We start from the raw sequence: 16,810 nt of genomic DNA on the forward strand, positions 1-16,810 counted from the left end.
GGGTTACACACCTGCTTGAACTGTTTTCTGGGCTCTTCAATAACTCTGTGGTTGGCAGATTGTCTTGATAACATTCAATTAAATCTAATAGTGGTATAGTGCCTCGACTGTGTATTAGCTGTGATAGTCCTGGTTGTAATGATCAAATTAATTAACAGAAGCACTTCCACATTTATTATTGCACTGCAAAAAATTACATCAGATCCAGAACATTCTTTCTTTTTTGTTTTGTTTTATACAGATCCCAATGGGTATGCAGGATATGGGAAATGTGGTCAATTTGATCATTTTTTATCAGTTTAAAATTGTTACTTTTATTTTTATTTCTTAAAATCAATTAAATTAATATCAATTAAAAAAATTCTAGTGTTTCAATGATTCATTTCATGAGTCATTGAAATTAATAAAAATTGCATTAATATTGCCATATGTATGCATTAATTTCTGGCCTCTGATGGAGTTTCCTAGTTTTGGAGTCTATTTCCAGTGCAAAACCTACTCTTCAGCGAGAGAGGTGAACTCTAAAGGTGATGATGAGAGATGAATGAGATGTTGTATGAACTGAAACGTGATACCATCTAGCGCATTGAATAACAACTACCGCAACAAAAACAACAAATGTTCATATAAACGTTTTTTTTCTTTGGACTATTTGCAAGTAATGAATAAATAAGCATGTACAACTGAACAGCACATGCTATTAAACATACTGTGATACTGTGAAGTTACAGAACTGTAATATAACCTGCACATTTTTTCAAAATAATACAGTTAAATACACAATAATACAGATACACATTTCAGCAAGTGGATTTTTGTCTACTTGTAATGTTCACGCTCAGATTTCTGCAGAACAAAAACCAATTGATTATTGTTTGATTATAGAACCTGATCGTCATGTCATCACTTACCAACTGCATTGCAAGATTTAGCACAAATCCTTAAAAATCAGCAAAAAATAAATATCTGTTCCGTATCATCCTGTGCACACTCCCTCGTTCCCCTGACCACGGAATAGAAAGTGTTTTCTCTTTCCCCCCCTTCAGCTACACTAAAGCCTAATGCTGAACAGCTGACATGTCTATCCTCACATTCTGTTTATTAAAATAGATGTGTGTCATTATCCATAAAGATAGCAACGAGTATTGGATTGAGTGAAGCAGAACCTTCACACACGATAAAGTGTGTTCCAGCTCATATTGGACAATTTATTTATCAACAATCTCAATATTAAAAAATACTATATTAGTCATTTTTCTTTATCTCTAATGATAGTAGGTTTATCCCTAATGAGCAGGCCTAAAAACTAAAGAGCTGAGATATTGCTGAAATATAATGCCACCTCATGCTTTTGTTTTCTCTATGTTACATTATTTTAATACCTTAATGCTTAAATGTTTTAGGAAATTAAAATGAAAAAATGTCATATACAGAGCCATACACAGTATAGCATGCAGTCAAATGCTTATCAGTAACATAAGCAGAATAGCAATAATAGAGGTGAAAAAATTTATCATAAATTAAACACTACAAAAAAAAAGCAAATAAATATATAAATATAATATAAATATAATATAAGATTTTTTTTTATATAAAAATAGTATATAATTGCAGTGAAAGGAAAAGATAAAATATTTTTTTAATATAAAAAAGACAAAATAATAAAAAAAATAGAAACACTTTTTTTTACCTGTCAAAACTTTGGAAACACCTAGTCTTTTCTGAGACACATGCATGTTCCTTTTAAAAAAACACACAAAAAAACACTGAAGCATGTGTCCAAGCTCTGTAAAAATTGTTTAGAGAGTAAACAGTTGGCTGGAGTTTTATTTGTTTTAGAATGGTTTGTTCATTCACCACTACTTTATGCTTTAAATTGTTCTGGATCACAAGGTTAGAAAGAAATATCCATCTGGTGAAGAACTCTTTTGGCAAGTTTTACAAGAGGCATGGCAGAGTACTGTATTTCAGCTGGAGAACAAACTTTCTGGATGCCAAGAGTGTGTAAAGCTGTTCTAAGGGAGGATTTTTCAATGAATATATCTTCATACAGTTCTTTGCATACAAACAAAAGGAACACACATTTGTGAAAATAAAAAATACTAGGTGCACATTGAATGAAAGAATAAACAAGATACAGTAAGTTCAGAATGCAGCAGAATTCAGTTCTTTTTGGAACCATATGACAACATCACCTATATCTTATTCACATTGAAATCAAATTTCACACTACTGTTAGCTTTTGAAGCTGTGAATGATTTTACACTGCATAATTGAGAGGTTGAATTTCTATGATCCAGCATGCCAGCATTCTGTGATCAAAAGGTACAGGCTATTTGTTGGTACCTTGATTAATGAAGGCTATTGCAGGAGGCAGAGCTTTCTCTTATAGAGCCCCACATTTATGGCTTTACAGTCAGTGTTCAGGACTCAGACACAGTCGCAGTGTTTAAATCTATGTTTAAACGTGTGTCTCTCGGAAATAAGTTTTTCTTCGGTAAAGGAGCAGATATGTAGGGGATAAAGAGTTAAAGAGTATTTTAGTAAACTGTTTGGATGCTGTTGCCCCGCAACTTTTCTCCGTTCAACTGTTTAAAACTATTGAACTGTTTAAAAAAATTTAACACCCATTTGAGCTAAAAGTTATGTTGCATTGTGAAATATAAGAACCAATCACATTCTATTATGCAAATGCAGAGCATGGATGAAACATTGGTTTTACAGGGATAGGGCGGGGTCCGTACTGTAGATGTGCAGGCGCTTTCAATTTACATATTCATAGAATCTGAATGTAATTGTTGAGGGTATTTGTTGTAGGTGACATTTTTTGTGTGGTTAAAAGATAAGCAAATGAAAATATATAGTTAGCAAATCTATTAATTGTATGTAATCTATACAAATGTACTACTTTTACATTTGACTATATCAGTGTATTTCACTAAGATATTTCATTTGCATTGTACTGGTAGGTGTTTTTTATTTTTTGTGTATAGTCACAAATCAGTTTCTGAATGGTTTTGTCATAAAACATTTCATTTTGTGAATGTGAGTGGCATGAAACATATTTCTGCTCATTATTGACTGGGAAATTAAAAACATAACAGCATTTTTAGAAACCTAAGGTGAGTTCAATCAATGGTTACATTAGCGCTTGGGTTAAACTGACATGCTCACAAATAATTTCGTTTGACTCCACCCCCTTGAAATACTAGGAGAGATCATTATAGCAAGCTAATGCTCTGTTGTATTAGAAAGTTTTGGTCTTAAAATAGCTGCAGGCATGGACTTGTGGAATCCTGAAGTTTGTTAATGCAAAAGAAAACACCATGCCATTAACGTTCCATTGCAAACGTCAAAAATAGCCACAAGCTGAGGAACGGTGAAATGAGAACTTGACAAAACAGCTAAAATATAATACGAAGCCTTAAAGACTGGAGCATGTTGTTTGACATTTCCATGTTCCTGCTTCTTACCTTCATGATGACAAGTACGGGTATGTTACAAGTAATGAGTACTCAAGGACAGAATATACTCCTGATATGATGTTATTGATAGAAATACAATGCATATTATAAGCCTACACACATCACTGCTCATATGTACCAAGATAAATGAAACTATATCAGAATAAAATGCAATCAGAAAGATTTTAAGGGAGGTAATATTAAAAAATTAACTGTTACAATAACCTGTAGCAAGTGCTTGTGGACATTTGTGTTCATCAGCCACAAGGGTGTTGGAAAAGTCAAGTATTGATGTAGGGTGAGAAGGGCTGGGGTGCAGTCAGTGTTCCAACACATTCAGTACCATAGGTGTTCAGTAGGGATAACATCAAAGCTCCATAGCAGGCCACTCAAGATCTTCAATTCCAAACCATGTGAAGCATATCTTCATGGAGTTCTCTTTTTGTGCACATGGACATTGTCATGCTACAACAGGTTTGGGTTTCCAAGTTCAAGTAAACGCAAAATTGTATCATACCGCATCCAAAGACGTCCCATACAATTGTGTGCCTCCGCCTTTGTGGTAACAGTTAGGAGAAAACCCACATATGGCAAGAAAGTTCTGATGTCCCAATTGTTTTGTCCAAACAGTGTAGGTATCTGTGAGCTTTTCCCTAAAACCTTTTTTTATGTCCTGATTTATTTTGGTTTTTAGTGAACATTTTAAGTGGGAAGAGAATGGATGTGGGGGTCATCTTTTTACATCTATTGTATAATCATTGGCCTGGATGTTTATAGGTCCAACCAACCATTATTATTCTGGTCTAAATATAAGCAGGGATTGCGCAAATCCAAATCCGCGCATCGCTTCTCGTGACACTGTCGGCATGCAAAGGGGAACATGGAGAACGTGACCATTAGAGCATCAGATCAATACCATGGCATCATGGCATTTCTTACTAAACCGATTGAAGAAATGAGTGCAAGTGCTTTAGTTATCGATAACAATGAGGACGTTTAGAGAAAAAGCAGGATTGAAATGCACGTGACTGTATTTGTGAGCGTTGAACTATGAACGCTCTGCCTGTGTCCATTTGTTGCACTGAGATAATCTCTTAAATCCCCGTCTAAGGGGAGCATCTCAGTTTCACAGCTTCACCCGAGACCAATGGCAGAGCTCTAACCCCAGGCCCCAAATCCCCTTCTCCTATTAGCCGACCTTGAAACTATCCCGAGTCACATACCTCTATCACTTCACCACTCTTCACCTCCCAGCTTTGGTGTAGGTGTCAAAAAAACAAGAAAGCTCCTCTGTTTCATGTGGTCCTGATGATTGTTAATGGCAAAGTTTAAAAAGTTAGATTTATAAAGGCATTTAGTTATAAAATGCATTTAGAAATGTTTATCATCGTTCTATCATATGAATTCTAGATGTAACCCACATGTACATGATACTATAATTGCAGTTGAGTTACAAGTTAGGTAACAAACACACATCAATGGAAATGTGACATTACAGGGACACTGTATTTGTGGGGACTTATGGACACAGAGTTACAGAGCCATGCTATACTGTATAGAAAGTCAAACATGTCTTCAGAAAAAAAACAACCTAAACCTTTTGAGTCAAGTCAAGCCAAGTCAAGTTTATTTCTATAGCGCTTTTCACAACAGACATTGTCTCAAAGCAGCTTTACAGAATTTAACAGTTTGAGCAGCTTTTAGACAAATAAAACATTAATACGCGTTGCTCTCTGTGCATTAACTTCAGGGTGTATACAATTAGTGAATAATTTTGTGCATTTTGTGCAGGAAGTTCACAGAATGAGGATGAACAATAGGATAAAATATTTTAATATTTTGATTACTTCAATCTTCAACCATGGTGGAGAAGAAGGCACTTCAGCCAACACTGCCGAAAAAAATGATCCAGCTACTGGTGGAGTTACTTTTTTCCTTTCTTTTTGTCAGTTTTGCCTCCTTTAGCCGCTGCACTTTCTTCTCCATCCATCCCCGTAGCTGCTCTCACTCGCTTCTTCCCCAGAGGAGTTTTCGCATACCAGGTCTGTGGAACAAAACATGTCAATAGTCAGAGTTACAAAACAAGCTGTACAGTCTCATCTGAATATCTGAGGCCATGTACACTCTAATAGGTTTTCATTTAAAAACGCATATTTTTTCTCGCCGTTTTGGCCTTCTGTCCACACTGTGAAGACGTTTTGATTCAAATTTAGCTTGTGAAAAATACTAATCAAAGTGGAGAAAATGTAAAAACGTTTTTTTCATCTCGCAGTGTGGACTGTGAAAACGGAGTCTTGCAAAACGATTGCGAAACATTTATTTGTCATTCCCGCAAGGTTTTAAAGTGCCGGACAGTAAATAAACGTCAGGCAGAAATGACGTAGGTCAAAGCTTTTTATGTTTTGCCCAGGCGCAGTACAGGGACGTAAGTTTTTTTAGTAAGGAGGTTTCAGTGTAATTTCCAATTACTATGCACATTTTTTTTCAACAAAGGTAACCATTAACTATCCAAAGCACCCTTGTGCAAATCCAAGGGGGTTAAAATCTACAGAGCCAAGTTTTTTTCATGTGTGTCTCTTAATTACTGGAATCAATAAACAGTGATTACTTTGAGGGCTTCCTCTTCATTCTGGAACACAGGGTCGATCTTGGAGAGAGGCGAGACAAACTCCCTGATGGTCAGCGGGCGTTTAGCGAGCTGCTGAACACGCCGCTCTGTCAGGATCTCTTTCGCCACCTGCACCAAATGACCCTGCGTGTATCCATCTGAGATCTTGGCCAGAGAGCTGAGGTCCAGGGCGCTGGTCACTACACCGCCGTTCCTCTGGATCAGTTCCTTCCACATGACTGCAGGATCAGTAATGAAGGTTTTAATATTAATGTTATTGCCCTTGATATAATAGATTAACTTTAACATTTCCCTAATAAAGGCACATTCACAGAGACTTTAGTATAAAGGATTCTTAACATAAACAGATTTAAAAGCATTGTTGATATTGTATGGTGAAGAGACGTTTGTAAAACTTGGAGGGAAGAACTCTCCAGGGTCAGCACTTTGTAAAAAGAAGTTTTAGGAAAAAGAAGTTCATGCCTCTTTGGATTGTCAAGGTAATCTGAAGACAGAGATTTTTTTTGTCAAATTTGTACTTGAAGAACGATAATAAAGAGAGGCCGCTAAGGGGAACACGTGTTTATAGTTGCACCTTGATTACCCAATATTATATGCAATTATAAATTAAATTTAAAGTGTGATATATTTAGGGCTGCAGCTATTGGTTATTTTAGTAATCTAGTATTCAACAGATTAGTCCGTCGATTAATCGAGTTAAGAAGGACTTTTTCTTCAGAGCAAAATAAGACGGGTCTCTTAAAATGAACTAGTAATTTGTTTCTTTTTTAGACATTTTATTGCTGAAATTGCAATCTGTGAAATCTAAACCAATTTAGTGCATTTAATTGCCATATTGCATAAAAATGCAAATGCAAAAATATGAATTTAAAAGTTATAAATAAAAGTCTATTTTAAATTACTTAAAATTTTTTTTTTAAAAAGGTTAAACGCTCGGTATGGTGTTTTCTTTATGTTTGACTTTCAAATGATCCCAAACTTTGGAAACATTCTGTTGTGTTCTTTGGCCTGAATCTTCTCCTTCCCCATACTTGACAGGAGAAATTGCGCACTTGTAAGTAAACTTTGAGCCCTGCGTACTCACAACATGGAAACACAGAAGGCCAGAAGGGGAATTGGCAACACAAAAAGAGCACACAACCTTCGCAAGGTTTTGAACCGTTTTGTATATATTCCTTCTTATTTCTAAATGAAACCCAAGAGCAGTCCAGAGTTTAGTGGATGGTGCGTCAGTAATAATGGTCTGTGGGGAAACACAGTGCTCCGTGTGTAGCATTCAATGCCTTTGTTTTTTTTTTGTATTTGAATTAGCCCAAGATATATTAAATGAAAAATCATAAATGGTAATAAATTGCTGTTGTGTACCAGCAATGTTGTGTACCAGCAATGCTTTGAGACATAGTGTTATAACTCATTATACCATTACTCCACCCAATCACTAATTATTACAGCATGACATTGAGTGTGTTGAGGAGAGTGGAGTTTATTATAACAGCAAATAGGCAATAACTGTGGAATGGGATGTACAAAAAGCTCATACCAAACCTATGGTCAGGTGTCTAAAACTTTTGTCCATATAGTGTATATTAATAATAATTAAACAAATGCTAGATACTGTTTTGATGACATACCGAATCTGGAGGCGTAGTCCGGCCGGGGTATGAGGATTATCTTGGTGTAAAACTTACACAGGAGCTTCAGGTCTGCATTGAGTGGATTGTTTGTTGTCCCTACGATAAGGACACGATCCTCACCTTTGATAGTTTTAAGGATTTTCGGCAGATCTTTCTTCAGGCGCTTTGGATCCAACTGTAAAAATAAAATAGAAAAGAGTTAGTAATGCATTGCAACTTTTAAAGCTTACATACATTTATTAAAAATAAATAAATATATATATTAAATTAGGACAAAATTGTTACCGCTTTGTCCTCCTTTGGTATTTTCTTGTAAAACATTTTTTGTGCATCTCCGATCCACACCACAGATGGCTGCAATAATCTGGCAACCTGGATAGGACACAATTCCTGAAATCACTTTCAATTCTGCTGATTACAGAATTCCTATGCTCTAAGGTCTAAAAGCGCAAAGAACAGAATGGTGTTCTCATGAAGAACAGTAGGAACAAGGACCTTAGAATGACAAAATGCACAATAAACGTCCTTAGAATTACATGGAATAACAATTAAACAGCAGAAAAGAAAGGCCCAGTAGGTGGCGCATTGGAACAATATTGTAAAGCAGGGCTTCACAAATTATTTCTTTGAACTCAATATTTATTTAAAGATTTTAAGTTAAGAAGTTAAGATTTACTCCAGAATAGAAGCTTGTGTGGCTTTATTAAAATGCTTCTGCAAGATAAATTCAAATGTTCAACAATCAGATATACATTATATATCAAAATCATTCTTTTGAGATGTACTGTAAGTTCATAAATCTAAATTGTGGCATTGTCATGATGAAACAGATTTAGGTCTTATAGTTCAAGTAAAGGCAAAATGTTATGCTACCAAATCCAAAGACATCCCATTAAATTGTGTGCCTTCAACTTTGTGGGAACAATTTGGGAAAGCCACATACTGTATGACAATATGAAATTATATGTCCCAATACAATTTAGCCATATAGTGTATATTACGATTACTTAGGACTTTGAGTAGGTTCGGTTGCATCCGCATCTGATGCATCCACTATATCAAGAACACAGCCGTGTATATTTCCTGCATCCTCTGTAATCGCGTTCTTGTGTATTGAAAATAAACGTGGGCGCAAGTTGAATGAGTAAACAAAGACAGGATCACATAAGAACACATAATGGGAAACAACATATATCACTTATTTGTGATAAAACAGAATAAAAATCATATGGTGTGTATGCTGTACCCACAACATTGCTCTTAGCGGTATTAGCTAGCTTGCTAATTAGCCTAGCTTGGTATGAAAAGGAAATAAACATTGGAGTAACAGTGATGATGAAGAGGTTGTTTCAATTTTGGCAGCAAAAAAAAAGAAAAAATCCGAATGCACTTAGTCTTCCATGTTGTTTTTTTGTTGTGCACCTCCCCTCTTGCAATGTGATTGGTCAGCAGGTTTAAACAATTTAATTGTGCCATCGTCTATCACTTCCCAAATTGTAATTTAAAAATAAAATGGATAGCCTTAATGTGAAACTGGATTAGGCATCCACATCCATCTTCCACCACTTCCTCTAAGCCAATTATCTAAGCCACATTATCTTCACCTTAAACACCATGTGCAGCATCATCTGCAGCCCACTCTTTCCTGGATACTTTCCAACCAGGTTCAAAGGGGAAAGGTCGAACAGGTTCGCTCCCGTCTCCTGGCAGATAGCATGGACTAGCATCTTCTTCCCCACTCCTGAAGGCCCCACCAGGAGCAGGGCCTTTAAAAGAGGGGCTTTCTCATGGATCGCCTGGGACCCTACAGCACGGCAAAAAAACAAAAACATGAGAACACAAAAGTAGAGAGAGAGATTAGCTTTAAATTAGCATTAAATACATATCTGTGAACGGACTAAACAGTAAACATACCCAGGGGTAGGACGGCACAAAGAGTTATAACCTGGCGCACATCAGATAGGGAAGGCATGGGTTCAATGTCGGTCTGCCTCAGAGTTGTGCCAAGGTAGCTGTAGTCTCCTGGATCAGAGAAAATATAGAGGAATTGATTTATAATCAGCACAGAGATAATCCTACAATGGTTGATTGAGCAAAACTATCATCTCTCTCTCACTCTTCTTAAAGATTTTTAATTTGCAATGTTTAAACCAGTTCCATTGAAAAATATATTTTATTATGCTAATTTCAAGCCTAAAATGTTCTTTTTTTTTTTAATAAGCTTGAAACGAACAAATACACTATATGAACAAAGGTTTGTAGACACCTCACCTCACAAGTTAAACACCCATTTCACATTTAGACCCCTTTAGCTGTTATAATAACCTCCACACTTTGAGGAAGATGTTCCTCTAAATTTTCGAGTATGCTTATAGACATTTGTGCTCATTCAGCCAAACGGATGCAGTAGCATTCATAATTATCTGACAGGTGTTCAGTAGGGTTGAGGTCAGAGCTCTATAGCAGGCCATTCAAAATTTTCCACTCCAACCCATGTAAACCATAGGTTCATAGAACTCGGTTTTTGGAAAGAAGCATTGTAATGTTGGAACAGGTTTGAGTTTCCTAGTTCAAGTGAAGGAGAAATGTCATGCTACCACCTTCAAGAGATCCGATACAGTTGTGTGCCCCCAACTTCCTGGTAACAATTTGGGGAAAAAGCAAATATGGCTGGAAAAGTCAGATGTTCCAATACTTTTGGCCATATAGTGTATGTCTAGATTTAGGCTTGTATTTGTAATATAATAATCCTATAATAAAATAATTTTCATTTAAGTGATCTTCACTAACTGAGCTGAATGAGACAATATATCATATTACATTATCTTGTCAATCATAAAGTATTCATTACTCCGTCATCTCACGTGACTCACTAAACACTAACACACTGAACTGTACACAAGAGAGGGGTTCAAAGGTTCAGACCTATGAAGTCATGTAGTTTCACGTTTTGGGCAGGTTTCAGCAGACCTTCCACCACCAGCTCCTCATACAGAGACTCCAAGCTCCTGAGGACAGATTCAAAACATTCAATATGTTTGACTTTATTATGCTGAATTTTGGATTCTGACAGCAAGTCACACGCTGATTTTAAGGGTTTGTTCTAACATGTGATCGTTTCCATAGTAACAGCTCGCTTTTAATGTCTCTGCTTATACCAAAAAGATTTTATAATGTCTGTAATCATTAACACAGTTATAGTTTTATTAAGAAAAAATTTGGGTTTTTTACATTTTTTGAAGTTCAAATATATTGGAGTGTCCTGTGTCAGAGCTTTGTCAAAGTAATGTTTCAGACATCTTACACTTCTGGGGGATTTCTCGATAGCATGATAAGCTGTGTTTTCTTTTCAAAATAATTTTAAGTGATAAAAAATTGCTGGTGAAGGAACATGTTATAGCTGGTATCATGTGACACCAGTAACTAACTTGTTTCCATGATATTAAATGGAACAATAAATGGATAAAAAGTACATGTCGTTCTCTATCATGTAAGTGGATTGAAACATGTATGGACATGCTGGAAAATGATCGACTTTAGTGTGGTATCTTTTCAGATCTTTTGCTCCATCACAGCACTTAAAATTATTCTTTTCCAACACTTGAGCTTCACTAAGTGTTTTATTGCCTACACACAACATATATTTGATTAAAAAAAAACCAAGTCACCTCTCAGCTGTAAGGTCTCGGTCTGCCTTTTTTTTCTTCTTCCCACTCTTCGATGCTTTCTTTTTCTGTGTGGAAAGTTTGAAAAAAGCATGTTAGCTCAATAAACACATCAGGCAGACAATAGAAAGAAACCTTTAAGATGACCAGGACCTTTCCTCCAGCTTTGCCCTTGCCTTTGCCTTTGCCTTTGCCTTTGCCTTTTTTTCCTTCCACTGCTATCTTCCAGTTTGCAAGCTCCTGCCTCATCAGCTCATCCACCTGTACACACAGACAGGTCAGGGGGTTCAGGGTTCTGCTTAAGATATGGGTTTTCAGGAGTAAAATCAAGAGTATTGAGGCTGCATTATTAAAACATAGGCTTTAATCTGACCTGCAGTCTTATTTCTGCATCGAGCTGTTTCCTCTTTTCCTCTTTAATAAGCTCGGCGTCATGTCTTTGGCTGAAGTTGTAGGACTCGTCACGTTTTTTCCAGACCTCTGTGTGTGAGAGCAAACAAAAAGCAACCTATACAGAGAGTACTTAATAGGAGGTGATCATTACAGTTATGCTAATCTGTTTCTTGAGAACCAGAGAACTGAATGTTTTGCACAAGATTTGCATACGTTTTTATGATAATAACTTATGTGTACTCCTGACCATCAAGCCCAGATGTCCTGCACAGAGCCCTGATCTCCTCATCACCAATAAACACCTCTGGAACTAAAACTACAGACAACTACAGAACCCACAACGTCCAAACATTAGTACCTGATCTCACTAAACATCTCTATCTGAACACTAATCCCCACAGCCAATCTAGTGGAAAGACTTTCCAGAAGAGTGAAGCTTATTTTAACAGGAAAGAGTTAAACAATAAAAAAAAAAAAACATTCAACCAGGACATGTGGGTGTGATGGTTTTATATAGGGTTTCAAAATTCCAGGAATTTTCAAGACTGAAAACTTTAATGGGAATGAATTGGAATAAATGGGAATAAACTGTGAATTTACCAAATTGCAGTATAATCTTGGTTGAAAAAACTACTGACTTACCTGTAAACATCTTGTGGTTGTTCTGTAGCTCGTTCAGAAACTCAGACGGCCCCAGCTTCAGTCCAGGTTCAGTTTCCTGTAAAACAGTTTGCAAAACATCACAAACGACACACAAGCTATACGTACACTTTATACACTATATGAGCAGACATGTGGGGACAGCTGACTTTTCCAATCATATGTGGTTCTTCCCAAAACAGATACCACAAATTTGGAGGCACACTATTGTATAGGACGTCTTTGGGTGGGATAGCATGAAATTTTGCCTTTACTTGAACTAGGAGACCAAAACCTGTTCCAGCATGACAATGCCCCTGTGCACAAAGCCAGCTCCATGAACGTGTAGTTAGAGTGGGTTTGAGTGGAAGATCTCCTTCAATAGAGCTCTGTCCTCAACCCTATTGAACACCTTTAGGATGAATTGGAATGCTGACTGCATCCCAGACCTCCTCACCTCACCTACATCACTACCTAAATTTACTAACATCCTTGTGCCTTGCAAGCACATGCCAGAATCTAGTAAGACATCTTTTTAGAAGAATGGATGTTATTATAACAGCAAATGTGGACAAAATTTGGAATGGAATGTTCAAAAAGCACAAAAGCACATCTGGTTAGTGTGTCCACAAACTTTTGTCTGTATAGTGGTCCTATTCTGAGATGCATAAAAGCATAACACAGTGGTGATCCCTGCATCATATTTCCTCGAAGGTGACAATGAGATGACGTCTGTGATGTCGAGATGATTATGCAACTACCGACAAGTGTGCTACAAAATGCTCAAGGACCAGTGAGGAGAATACAGCACTGGATAATACGTACCTGCTCTTCTCCTTTTGCTTTTCCTTTCGCTTTGTCTTTCTGCTGTTCCTTTTCTTTCAGCTTTGTTTGTTCTTCATCCAATTCTGTAGCTGCCATCTCTTCCATCAGCTTCACACAGATTTACAAAACATGCAAATATTATCGTAGATTATTTATTTTCCAACATTTAATCATTTGCTATTTTATAATATGTAAAACTTCAATCCAAATTAGTATTCAATGTAAAATCTATTATAACCAATTCTATTACATTTACGGCTGTTGCACTGCTTCATTTCCCATTGGAAAATGTACTTTTAAATCAAATCATTAATCCCTAATTCTATTGCACACTATAATGAATATGTTTAATAATGTTTTTAGGCTGAAATGTGTTAATAACTCTATTAATACTTATCATACCAACACACTTATAGTGAGGTTTTAACAGTCTCGCATTTACCTGCTCAGGTGTTTTATTAGCGAAAATAGCAGCCGAACCGCCCTCTTCCTCTTTCGGATATTCAGGAAAGGAGCCTGTTGCATCACTGAAAGACGTACAGTTCATAAAAAAGTCACACGCAACGACAATTGGAATATGTATGGAAATACTCAATCATCACATACACATTGTTGGGTTTAAACGTTGTGTCATCTAATCACTCACTGGCACTCAATGAACCACTGTCTGATTTGATCCTTCATTGTTTCCTTCATGTCTGGACCTTCTGTCTCTCGAAGAATATTAAAGATAGAGATCAGAGCTTTCTGGTAATCTTCCTCATGCTCCTCTCGCTTTGCCCTCCTTGCAGCTTTCTTGTCTTCAGCGAGGAGCACAGAGGGGGGTAACTGAGCCAGACTGGGCTTCATGGACTACAGTGAACACAGGGAGAGACAGACCAGAGAATTGATTTCCTCACTACAGTGTCACAGCTACATCTAGTGGACATTATTATTATTATTATTATTATTATTATTATTATTATTATTATTATTATTATTGATGATGATGATTATTATTCATTATTATTATTATTATTATTATTATTTAATAAAATACCTAATTGAACAGCTAGTAATACCTAATTTGAACATTTCTTATATAAAGTAATTTGGGTTTTAGAACCAATTCATATAAAAAACAAATGATAATAAATAATTAATTAAATAAATAAATAATACATCAATATATTGTTTATTACTTAAAATAGCATCAGTGTTCTTCCTGATACAGTAATCGCTCGTTTATCGCGGTGATTACGCGATAAACAAAAAACTGTGATAAACTGATGCCACTCGAGAAATGCTAATTTATGTATACAGTACTGTACTGTATTAACATTTTACTTCATTTTATAATTTATAATTACATTTGTATTGATAAATGTAATTATTTTAACATAAAAATCCATAAAAACAAATCCCTATACGGTACCCGCGATAAACCGGGGGCACCAGATTCGAACCGCGGTAAAGCGGGGGATTACTGTATTACTCATTTAAAAACACAGCTAGTTAGTTAGTTAGTTAGTTAGTTAGTTAGTTAGTTAGTTAGTTAGTTAGCTCACCATGCCTAGAGCAATCATCTCATCTTCGCACTCCTGCTTCGTCCTCTTCCTCTGTACATAACCTTTCCACACCTGCAGAGACAGTGATAAAGTGCAGAGCAGATCTGAGTAACTCAGTTCCCCCTCTCTGTGTCTGTATAAATGTTGTGCTAAAAATGTTCAGAACTTTATTCTGATTTAAAAACCAAGTTAGCGTGGCCTAAATGTGATACATCACCTTCTGAATTTGAATAGCAGCCTGTTCCACGGTCACTCCACCAGCACCCTTGTCCGCGGCCTTCCTCTGTCTCTCTGCGTCCCTGCGGATCTCCTTCATGATGTTGGTCCTCAGACAACCCTGCCGCGCCCTCTCTGACACCTGAATGATTCTGATGGCCTCCTCCTGACTCATTAGCGGCACTGCAGCAGACTACAGGAAATTCAGAACTTCAGAATCAGCATGGTCATGTGATCAACATAAGAGAATATTTTCCACCCACTTTTGGTTTCTCCACTATTCCTTTCTGGACCAATATGCTATGGAGAACTGCGGCTTGCTCCTGCAAGGCTTTACTCCTTTCTCTACTGAAATATTTCGGGATTGGAATCTCAAGATCCTCCTACAACCGAAGGAAATTAATGATATGGTGAAAAAGGAATATAAGAGAGGATACAAACAAATTTATTTGTAAATCATATGCAAATCATTAGTAAGTCATTAGCTTCATAAAAATTTTCCTATCCTTCGTTCGCTGATGAGAAATTTGTATATATGAAGAATCACAAATGTGAACCTCCATTGACTGGAGGTCTGACTGCATTTACATTTAAACCCAATTCGAACAAAAGACTAATTAAACGAATTGCAAACATAACAATAAGGATGACAAACGCACAGGCATCAGTTTTAAATCCTGGATGACATCATCCATATAATGGTACTCGGAGAACTCTTTTTCCACCATTTCGTTCTTCAGCTCCAGCACGCGTCCAATCACTTCATTTAGTACGTCCCGGATCAGCCTCCTCTTCTGCGGGTGGACGATCTCTTCATAGGCCTCCTCCAGCTGCCTGAAGATCCTGACGTAGCGCACATACAGGGTGGTGAGGCGCTGAAAGAACACCACGCGGTCTCTCTCAGGTGGTAAGGGCTCGGGGGGAAGCTCCTGACTCAAAAGATCATCCAGTTCCTTGTGAGCGTCAGTCCACAGTTTGTTATATGTGCTGCAAAATAGATATAAATATGAAAGGTTCATTACAACAAGGGGAAGCCAAATGTTATAATGAGAATGTGCAGGTCAAATCACTTATACTGGGGTGGGTTACAATGGGCTTGGTGATGGTTTTTTTGTGGGTTTGGGGCTAAGGTATGGATATTTTGGGTGGGATAACAGTGGGTATGGAGATGTTTTGTGGTTGGTTCAGGGTGAGTTTGGGGCTTGAGGGGTATTTTGGGTGGATTACCAGTGAGTATAGAGTGGGTATTTTGAGGGCTTGGCATAGGCTGATGGGTTTGTGGTCAATTTTGTGGTGTTCTGGGGTGGCTTTGGGGTGGTTTGGGGTTGGTTTGGGGTGGAAATTATTATCTTGCTTTAAATTTGTTCAAAACAAGCAGTCCATTTTAATATAATACACTGCATAATAATGTACTTTCATAATGAAGGTTTTAACATTTACAGTAACTGGATAATAGAAGTTCAGTTTTAATTTCTAAACAATACTATCAACTGATTCTATGATGTCAAATTCAATAAAAAATTAGGAGTTGATAAATACAAAGCAACACACCGAGGAAAGATACACTTATTCTGCAGGAAACTGACCTTTGAGACATGGCGTTGTCTGAAAATTGATATCCTTAAAAATCTTATACTTTTTACTTTGCTGTATCGATTTGCGGTTTTTTTTTATTTATTTAAAACTGCTCCTTTGCGATTTTCTGCAAACAATAAAAACCGCTACACACCCCTAATTCCCTCACGGAATTCCACGTCGTTACAAGCGTCAACTTTGTAACTATGGCAACGGGACGCCG

The 16,810-nt window shown here is 36.9% G+C and overlaps 1 protein-coding gene across 1 annotated transcript; it reads right to left on the reverse strand.

Annotated features, from left to right (window-relative positions):
- Nucleotides 1-5,084: 5,084 nt before the first annotated feature.
- Nucleotides 5,085-16,804, reverse strand: zgc:153738 (uncharacterized protein LOC558115 homolog). Its single transcript, XM_046871527.1, has 19 exons — nt 16,599-16,804; nt 15,672-15,999; nt 15,276-15,395; nt 15,014-15,205; nt 14,797-14,868; nt 13,896-14,101; nt 13,692-13,776; nt 13,250-13,357; nt 12,428-12,503; nt 11,766-11,872; nt 11,546-11,653; nt 11,396-11,460; nt 10,653-10,735; nt 9,642-9,749; nt 9,332-9,531; nt 8,013-8,099; nt 7,725-7,902; nt 6,073-6,311; nt 5,085-5,508 (listed from the first exon to the last, which is right to left on the reverse strand). Exons 1-19 carry the CDS (start codon nt 16,607-16,609, stop codon nt 5,389-5,391), a joined length of 2,493 nt encoding a protein of 830 aa, XP_046727483.1. The 5' UTR covers nt 16,610-16,804; the 3' UTR covers nt 5,085-5,388.
- Between the last annotated feature and the right edge of the window lie 6 nt (nt 16,805-16,810).

The sequence above is a fragment of the Silurus meridionalis genome, chromosome 17 (assembly GCF_014805685.1).
Source record: "Silurus meridionalis isolate SWU-2019-XX chromosome 17, ASM1480568v1, whole genome shotgun sequence".
Taxonomy (NCBI): Eukaryota; Metazoa; Chordata; class Actinopteri; order Siluriformes; family Siluridae; genus Silurus; species Silurus meridionalis.

Excerpts from the sequence above, each read along its gene's own strand:
- zgc:153738 (XM_046871527.1), bottom strand. Across the intron at positions 11,654-11,765 it reads ATGCAGAAATAAGACTGCAG|GTGGATGAGCTGATGAGGCA; the intron begins GTCAGATTAAAG and ends CTGTGTGTACAG. Across the intron at positions 11,461-11,545 it reads AGGGCAAAGCTGGAGGAAAG|AAAAAGAAAGCATCGAAGAG; the intron begins GTCCTGGTCATC and ends CTTTCCACACAG.